Raw genomic sequence first — 9852 nt, 5'->3', positions numbered from 1 at the left:
GATATGTAATAATGTTTGTCAGTGCTCTTTCATATAATATGGTTGATTTTTCATGAAGTCAGCTACGTTTGTTTCATACATTTCGTCATTACTTTACACGTATAATATTGTTTACCTTTACTGATTTCTTAAAAATTTTGTTCACCTTCATTTTAATAAAATAATTTGCATTATTTCAATCTAGCTGTTTCCAGTGGTGCAGCATCTAAATAATGTTGTTCGATCCTCCTCCACCTAACCATAACTGTGTATCAATATGACTTACGAAATGTTATCTGGTATTTAATACTGCTAGTTTTATTGTTGTTTCTTGAATTTTATGTCATATTATCATTGTTGCGTCCGTTCAGTTTCTTTTATCCTACCTTCTATGCGTTTTTAATTGTCATGCCTTTTGACGTTTATAGATTTTTCACAATACTGTTTTTTTTGTTTACCCATAACCACTTTCATCAAACAATAGTTACAAAATAATCTGCTTTATACTAGTACCCTTTTTTTTGTACGTGGGATTAGTCTGAAAAATCTGCATGGCCTGCCCAAAGGTAATCATGCTGAATATCCAGTTACATATCTCCACAGAATTTTTTTACGCCATATATAATTACACATATAGTTCATTGTTGTTTGAAGTGTTTACACTACCCTAGTAGGCCAACTACGAAAAAATGAGTTCTTTGATAAATTATAGTCTAAGTACAGTTCACTGTTAGCCAGGATCTTTTCTAAAAGGTTCATGAATTTCATGAATCTGTAAAAGGGACACAGTACATAAAGCGGTTGTTTGCAAACTCAAAGCAGTAAGATATGGTTCCTTATCACGCAGATCAATATTTCAAAAAATCATTTAATGATTTATGTCATCAATCCTAGGCTTCAGCAAACGGAATTTGACTCAGAGTCACTGAAACGCAGTAGGAGACTGAAGGAATACAAGGTGTTAGCTTCTTTCAACATGATTCAAAGTTTACTGTTCCAAAATTATCAAAATGAACTACATCGACTTTTTACACCAGTAGATACGTTTGCTGTACACTTAGAAATAACAAACGTTCCAGACATACAAAAATAACATGGGCTAGGAAATATATAATCAAGTGAATATTCAACAGACTATACATTGGAGTTAAAACCCATTATTCAAGCACTGTTACAAACCATGCAAAATCCGTATTGTCACTTTCTAAGACGGAAGGCACAAAGATAGTTACGAATAGTATGAGAAAATAAGGAGGAGACAGTAGCATGTGGAAACATAACAACGATTTACATTTTATATCAGTCATAGTCTTCTGAGGGCTCTCACTTAAACAAAACTGCAAAAAGAAGAAGTGATATGAAATTCTTGTGCTTAAAGATGATTTCGTACAAAATTAGCTTGTTATAAAATATCGCTAGCTAAAACTTAACAAATCGTTACTAATTTTATTGATGCTAAATATCTGTCAGAGAAAAAATGAAGATGTTTATCACTCCATCACAAGTATTGTCTAAGTGTTTAAGGAAACTTGGCATTTTCCCCCATTAATGGAGGGATCCAGTATTATTTACTAGCGCCACGGCGAAAATTCTGACACTCATTATCCTCCATAAAATCCAAAAATACCATTTCTAAACTTCTGCACTATTCCAACTCGAAAGTAGTCCACATAGTACTCTCAACCGTCACTTCTCTGTTATAACAGCCCACCACCTGAAAACTATTTCCCTTATAAACGTCTGATATGTGAGATTGTTCTGTTGCATGGATAGAATATCTTTTAAGCCCTGAACTGACAATTATGTTGTTAATGATATAGTGTTGACACTTCCTTTTAAACGAAAGAAAATGGATGATATGGCATGACTATCTCTGTCTATTGACTTATTCTTCCACCAGTGCTTTATCACATATTGCTTGAGCAGAATCTTCACAGTTCTTCCAGTAAAACTTCAAGCTTAATCTGTCAAAAAGAGGGTATATGCAGTAAATAACACTACCCTCCCTTCTAGGCACGTACTGATAATTTCATTAGCTCCAGCTCTAAAATTAGTCTGTGATGCTAACAATTCAATTCATTTCCGGTTCGTAACCAAGGTTTTTCCGTTGTAGAAACAGATGAATCTCTCGGAAGTTTGGTCTGTTGGATTCGTTCCTCTGCCAACACTCGCACATCAGGTCATATATTTCTTTGGGGCAATTCTTTGGCGGAGGTAGGAACATCTGAAACAATATATCAGTTTAATGAAGGCGTCCCATGCCACATTTAATAGCTGTATCTGTGACGTACAGAGATCTACGGTAGGGATACTATGAACATTACCTGCTGTCCATCGTCTTGGTAGATGTGCGACACATTTTCTATTACTTTGTCATCACACAGCTCTTCAAAAGGCTGCTCTCTGGCAAATGTTAGTATTTCCCATAATGTAACAGCAAAGGACCAAACGTCGCTCTTTGTAGTAAACTTACCCTGAAAAATCATTACAGTTATTAAAATTCTTTTATTTGATGTTTATTATTGCTCGTATATAGCATCAAGAGACAAGCAAGACATCTAGAACTATGATTTTAGAAGGACATTTTTCATTCTCCATTCGGCAGCGAAAATTCGTAGAGAAATATTCTCTCCACGACGCTGTGAGAGGTACATGAAAGAGAGTCACGTGTTGCCTAAAAGCACTTACAAAAATTGATTTTTCCACTCGTGTAAAAGTTTCTGAGTAGTTTATTATACCAATGTTCTCTTCAACTGTCATAATTTTAAGCCTACCGCTGCAGTCTTCCTCCGAGTCAAGTCTTCTTCAAATCACTGGTTATACATTTCGGGCTGAAAGAATGAGCTCTGGAGACAGAGACCTGACGTCACCAACTAACCCACAATCATTTACTTCAATCAAAATGATCACGAATACTTTCTTTTACATATATCGCTACTTTTATAAGCATTTATGTACGTTGAAGTAGCACTGCTCCTTTCCTATATAATATAGTGAATATATTCGTAGTAATATAGAGACTTGTTCGGTTTTCCAAACAGATTTCTAATTCTAGTGTTTAATACATCACTTGCTGTAATTAGTTTTCAGTATATTTACCTGGAATTACTTTTCCCTAATTAGGCTACAGACCGTATTTAATCATAGGACCACGAATCATACTCCTGCTGGTTCCTATAACTCTGTTGTTTCGACTCCTGCTTTTTCAAAACGTAACCCTTAAGGTGACGAAATATTGCCTGGTTAATTTCCATTAGTATACACGATTACAGTCAACTAAAATGTCTGCGAAGGAGTAACGTTATAGGTGACATGCTCAAACAGTGATAACTTATAGGGTTAAACTTTGTTGTTAATGTATCCTGTAAACTCCATAGCAGAATCTGGTCTTCATAATTATCAATATGCAGTACAGTAATTTATTTTTCTTGAGTTTTAATGGCCTCATAAAATTACATGTCCGCACACCTGTTGTATTTCTGTATCGATGAAGTAAACTTAAAGACAAATTTGTCCGTTTACAAACAGAAAGCACAAAATTGTGGATGTTCTACAGTATTTCTCCAGTTCACTGTCAGTTAACTGTAAGGAAACACACACAGAATAAACATCACAGATTTCTCCCACTGTTCTCTGAGTTTTTGACTCATGGAGTTCGTTATTGACTAGAATAATGAAGTTTACCGTTCACTGAATTTGAAAATGGTGTCCGAAAGGTCCATGTATATGGTCGACAGTAAGAGTATTTGATTGTTTGGTTCAAATAATACATTCATGTGAGAGCTAGAAACATTTTTTTTTGTGCGTTAGAATCGAATGCAATTGTTTTACCCTTACCATTAGAATACTTTCCCAGGCCATCCATCTTATGGGCAATAGCGCCCATTCATCTACCTTGTAGTAATCGCCGGCGTAGATATTTCTACACATCGCTGTGTCAGAAATTTTTATTTCATAGGACAGACCAACGAGGCAGTTTCTGAAATCAAGCGAACAGAATATGCAGTGAGGAGTAACTTAATAGCAAATGTATTCCCTGTCATTCAGTTTCCACATGCAATTTTTGCTCAAATGTTGATCACAGTAGTCTACGAACCTTGCTGCCAGGTCTCTATGAACAAAATTGTGAGATTCTAGATACTTCATCCCAGCTGCAATTTGAGTAGCCATGTATATCAGGCATCCGTAGCTGCAACAGAAAAAAAACATCGAAAAAGTTGTATAAAAATTTTCTGGTGATACATGCAGCTTAACTAGCATGCGGTGATACATGCAGCTTAACTAGCATGCTTGGGTGAGTCGGTGGATGCCGTTCTGTATGTGTAAATCTGCCTAAGGACCGTCAAGTGGAAAACATGATAAGAATTTAAAGGTTTGTGAATGTAATGGGTTTACTGCAAATAGTAACTGCTTCTAACAGCTATCCATACGTATAAGCGTCATTAATCATGTTTATGGAAGAGGTGTCACCAGTCATAAAGAGTTGTGCTAACAGTCGCCTTAATATAAACTGTTATTCCTCTTAGTTACTGTGTAAATTTTACTTTTCCGCAAAAATAGGCATCATGGCTTGAATGTGTTATCAACAGGTACATTGTAAAGGAGAAAGTATAGCCCATCTGTTGTTAATTGCGAAGTTATTTACTTTGTGCAACGACCTACTAACTTTGTATGCAACGTTTCTACAATTGTTGTACACATTGTTATGTCCCACTTTGCGTTGCCTACTATGATATTGTACTAAATTTCCCTTTTATGGCCGTCACTTAGCAGACAAATGGGTAGCATAATTTCACATCCCCAATATTCCACATCCCCGACGTCTTCAGAATATTTAATGCCAACCAGCTTTCATTTATTTCTGTTTCTGTTTCTCCTTGCCCCCAGCCTCTCTCTCTCTCTCTCTCTCTCTCTCTCTCTCTCTCTCTCTCTCTCTCTCTCTCTCTCTGTTAATTCCGTTGATGGAATTCTTAACCATAGTTTATATGTTTATCTTCCCAACTTCTGCTCTATGCACGAAACTTTTAAAAAAAAAGCCGTAATGTACCTTTATTAAACCTTTGCCTGCTTTTAACGAGAAAATTCATCTGAAGATAATTACATCGTGGGCATAGTAATTCATAGACGCGCTTTCCCAATTGACCACTGGAGTTGTCAATTGACGAATGGTGATGCTTAGCTTTTGACATAGCACCAGTACCACTTCAGTGACGTTGTTCAATTAGTGTGCCTGTGTGTGTTGGTAGCCGTATTTAGAACACGTCCTCACACTCTAATTAACTTTTTAAATTTTTGATAAATTATCGTCACATTATATAACAGTGTCGTAGAGATTTTTCTTATATCAAAGAGAATTAATGGCTACAACTAATAGCAAGTACTGAAAATTGAATTAATTTAGGTTGAGAGATAATGAAGACAGAAAAGAGGTGAGTGTGTCAGCTAATCAATTGATTCGTCGAAAGAGCATTGATGAGAATAAGGAGAGCAAAATTAGAAAAACTGAATCTATGTGTCCTTCAACCGACCCGCTGTCTACTAGTTCAATTTTTTTCTATCAGAAAGTAAAGGAAACGACATCTTACTACGCTCGCATCTGATATACATACACGAAGAATGTAAGAAGAACTTAACATTTTGCATGTAGGGCATCCACGGTCGAAGTAATCTATGTTACATAAGAAGGAGTGCTGCGACTATTAAAAATCTTTATTCAAAGACACGACTGGTTTCAAAAAACTATATTTACATCAGCTGGTGTTTATAGTCCGTCGATAGAAGCGATCTGTTTAAAGCTGAAAAAATCACATTTCCAACATTCAAATAAAGGTATTTGAAATTTCCAACTCGCACATGTGCTGACGTCTGCAAATGGAAAAAGGAAGCTAAGGCCGTTCGAAAACTCCAAAGTAGACAGCATGGGAAGAAACCGTTGCAGCTGCCCGTATTATTAAGTGTTATAGATACACTTGTGGGAATATTCAAACATTCAAGATGTGCTATTCGTCTTCCTGTCTCACGGGAAAGGAAACAAAATTAAATGAATAATGTTATAGAGATCCACTTTCTTGAATACATTTCTTTTATGATGTAATGTCCCGATAATGCTTCAGACAATGGTGAATTGTTTCGCAGAAAACGGATTGCCCAAAGTAGGCCTTGTTGTTTATCGTTTACGACGTTCTGTATGCAGCGCAGATTCGGCATTGGTAACAAACATGAAACTTCTTTTTAACAATTTACTTCACTTACAGTTACTCATAACCACTTCATACAACTAGGAAATAACATATCAACTGGTACGAACCTGCCTTCCACATACAGCCCCATAGGCTGCTGGTTAGCAATTACAGTCCACACAAAATAAATTCCAATGTTAGTAGTGGTAGCAAATAACGAAATTTTATTTGTTGTGTATATTGTCTTTTCCCTTTAGCTCTGCCTGCAAACGCATTTGACACATACATTGAACAGTCCTCCCCCTGTGTGTCCTCCTCTTCCTTCCTCTTTCTGTCCACCTCATCCTCCCACCTCTATCCGCTTGTGTCCTCCTCCTTACTCTCGCTATCTCTCTCTTCGTCTCCTTCTCCGCCCCCTCTGTGTCCATAAGCAGGCCTATACTCATCCAGCACAACTCACCTGCCATGCACAGCAGCCTACATGTTGCAGCCCCGATGACTATTTGTTGCACCTAACATGTAGTCTGCTATGTGAAGCAGGTCCATTTGGCAGGCCGGTATTGTTCCCAATAAACTTGCCTGTGATGTAGGGCACCCTTACGCACACGACTCTGCTCCTATCTGAATTAAGAAGTTATAAACCCTACAGTGTTGATACTTGTGAGGCTTGTTTTCTGTCTGCAAATTTTGGGTGAAACTGTCCAGGGCTTGAGAGGAGATCCCAGACACACACACATATAACGTATAACAAATAAACTGTGGCAGGAAGAAGACATCATTAAACATGTACTTGGTTTGAGGCTATAATTGACGTAAAATCTAATAACAAAGCTCTCACCTATGGCAAAAATCGCGCTATTACAGACAGGTATCGAACAGAACTGAGCCTGGGTGATAAATGCGTGTACATCACTACGTCTTGCTTCCATGTCAGGCCAGAGTTCACCAATTACAGTAGTTGGTGAGTGGTGGTATGTCAGTTCTCCCCATAATCCACGACCAGATGTTTCCAGTGGGTGAGGGATCTGGACAACAAGCTAGCAAGGACAACAACCGAATATCTTCTGTGCCGAATAAGGTCAGAATTGCACGACCTACATGCAGTCTTGCGTTTTATTCGTGAGAGACAACGTCGCAGAGACGTCGAAGACTGGACAAAGCCACTGACCTGAAATGGAACGGCTGTTGTCGAGATTATCGACCTTGCAAACCAGACGTGATCGTGATGTCTAGTCACTGCCATTCCGTACCATCACATTACGTGCTGGACCCGTATGAGAATGACAAACAGAATCTGGAAACGTTCAGTCTTCGGGGAGCTTCCACACACGGGTACATCCTTTCGTGATGCTGCACACACAAACAGAGCTCATCAGAAAGGATAACGTGTTGTCAGCCCTCTTTCCAACGTTTTCGTTAGGCGCACCACTGTCGGTGGTCAAGGAAAGCTGCGGGAATAGTAGACGCCCTGACAGTCCGTGGCGCTCGAAGAGGTCGTCGCACTGTCCACGCGCATATATTTCTTGCAGAAGGCAATCCCATTTCCTGTATGGAGGTACTGAACGTGCCTCCAAAATCCTATACGATCGCTTGTGAGATCGCTGGGATCCTTCATAGTTTTGAGCACGCCCTCCTCGTCGCATGGATTCCGTATCTGCGTGCCAGTCGTGGGGTCCCGACCAGAGCGAGCAGCATTCTCGCGAAACGATTAATCTCAGTCTCCATGGACCTCGATCTGCATTTTCCAAATTTCAGCATGTCCTGGTGTACTTTCCTCCTTCTTGCAGGGGGTCTAATACGAATATCTCTAGGAGCCAATATTTAAATGCGGTATTTAAATCAGGAACCCAATGTGTAATCTTTCATTGTATGCAGAATGTAGGTAGTGTTACTAAATGGTTCAAATGGCTCTGAGCACTATGGGACTTAACTTCTCAGGTCATCAGTCCCCTAGAACATAGAACTACTTAAACCTAACTAACCTAAGCACATCACACACATTCATGCCCGAGGCAGGATTCGAATCTGCGACCGTAGCGGTCGCGCGGTTCCAGACTGAAGCGCCTAGAACCGCTCGGCCACCAGCGGCCGGCTAAGTAGTGTTACTCCTAGCTGCTTAGTGGGATTGTGCGGAAATGCTAACCACTTGCTTATCGACACATGCAGTACGCTTGTTGCCAATTTGACATTTGTTTCATGCCGCCTTCTTGATATAGAAATTATTAAAAGTGCTTTATAATGACGACGCTTACAGAAAACGTCAAATTGGCATGGAGTGTATATCGACTTGTTAACCACTCTGAGCAGGTTTTGGTGGTATGGCTGATATAGGCAGTACATGAGTGGTAAAGTTGACTATGCCTACGTAGGTTTCTATGAATGCATGCATTTCATGCGCTGCAAGAATTCTAATACGCCTAGGTATTTGTGGAGAGGAGACCTGTCAAGAGTATTTCAAATAGAATAGAAAGATAGCTGTAGAAAGAAGGACTAAATAAAAATTAGCTTTTGAGTGTATTTAACAACTCCAGGTAAACTGTTACTAAAATCAAACGACGTTTCATAATCGTAAGGAAAGGCAGAGATGATTCGCGAGTTAAGTTCCACTTTCGATGGCAGTACAGATAGCACTTAAGATATCACTAAGGATGGACACTGACCGCCTCCGTAGCTGAGTGTTTAGCGCGGCCGGCTGCCATGCGAACAACCCAGGTACAATTTCCAGTAACGCTAGGGATTTTTCATTTTTGGGAAGTCTGGAACGGGGTGCACTCAGCCAATACAGTTGCTACCTGACGGAGCAGTAGCGGCTCCAGGCAACGAAAATTGACAACGGCTGGGAATATGGTGTGCTGGCTCCATAAAGTGTCCTATGACGCCATTCAGAGAGGCTGACACGGCATTCCATTGGTACCGATGTGTGCGCCAGGGCTTGTACACGGGGATTATCTTTACAAGCACCGAAACTAGCCTTACATTTGAAGTAGGGGCTATACTTTTTGAATGTAGTTCCAACAGGGAGTCAGTATTCTTCAATTTAGAACGGCGCCTTTCCCATTGGGATTCAGTTTTCCCTCTGTAAGGCAAATGCTCTCATCTTGTACCAGTTATCTGCCATTCTCTTTGTATTATTCAACCAAATACGTCACTGCCTTTTCTACTCTCTTAATTGCTTGTGTTCTGATGCACTTCTCTTTCAGTGTCAATAGTTCTCTCACCTTAGTTGCTGCTAGTGTGCTCAGTTCAAACACACCTTGGATTACAAAATCACGTTATGTAAACTGTGTTTCTCTTCCCACTGTAAGTACTACAGCTTTTAGCTATTTATTTACCTTTACTTTGTTGTTTGGCAATGTTAGCATCAGTTACAGTGGCTGTTCTGTGTTCACACTGTTTTTGAATCACATTTTCTCTTGTCACATCTACTACCACTTTCATGCTGTCTGATTCATTTATATCCCTCTTATTGGTTTAAAGTGTACGATTTTCTCATCATTCTCTCGTTAATAGGTTACATGACCCAAAGATACTAGCCTTGCATCTATAAACGGAATCCTTTCTCTCTTAATTGCTTGTGTTCTGATGCACTTCTCTTTCAATGTCAATAGTTCTCTCACCTCAGTTGCTGCTAGTGTGCTCAGTTCAAACACACCTTGGATTACAAAATCACGTTATGTAAACTGTGTTTCTCTTC

The 9852-nt window shown here is 39.2% G+C and overlaps 1 protein-coding gene across 1 annotated transcript in view; it reads right to left on the bottom strand.

Annotated features, from left to right (window-relative positions):
• Positions 1-981: 981 nt before the first annotated feature.
• Positions 982-9852, bottom strand: part of LOC126412947 (discoidin domain-containing receptor 2-like) — an 813081-nt gene continuing 804210 nt past the window's right edge. The window contains exons 16-19 of the mRNA XM_050082842.1: positions 4076-4168; positions 3817-3958; positions 2304-2453; positions 982-2203 (exon numbers count right to left, since the gene is read on the bottom strand). Of these exons, the coding sequence (XP_049938799.1) occupies positions 2051-2203; positions 2304-2453; positions 3817-3958; positions 4076-4168 (538 nt within the window). The 3' untranslated portion in view covers positions 982-2050. The remainder of the gene's footprint in view (positions 2204-2303; positions 2454-3816; positions 3959-4075; positions 4169-9852) is intronic.

Source organism: Schistocerca serialis, chromosome 1 (assembly GCF_023864345.2).
Source record: "Schistocerca serialis cubense isolate TAMUIC-IGC-003099 chromosome 1, iqSchSeri2.2, whole genome shotgun sequence".
NCBI lineage: Eukaryota > Metazoa > Arthropoda > Insecta > Orthoptera > Acrididae > Schistocerca > Schistocerca serialis.
The sequence above is the reverse complement of the archived record's forward strand: the minus strand, read 5'-3'. Positions and strand labels throughout refer to the sequence as shown.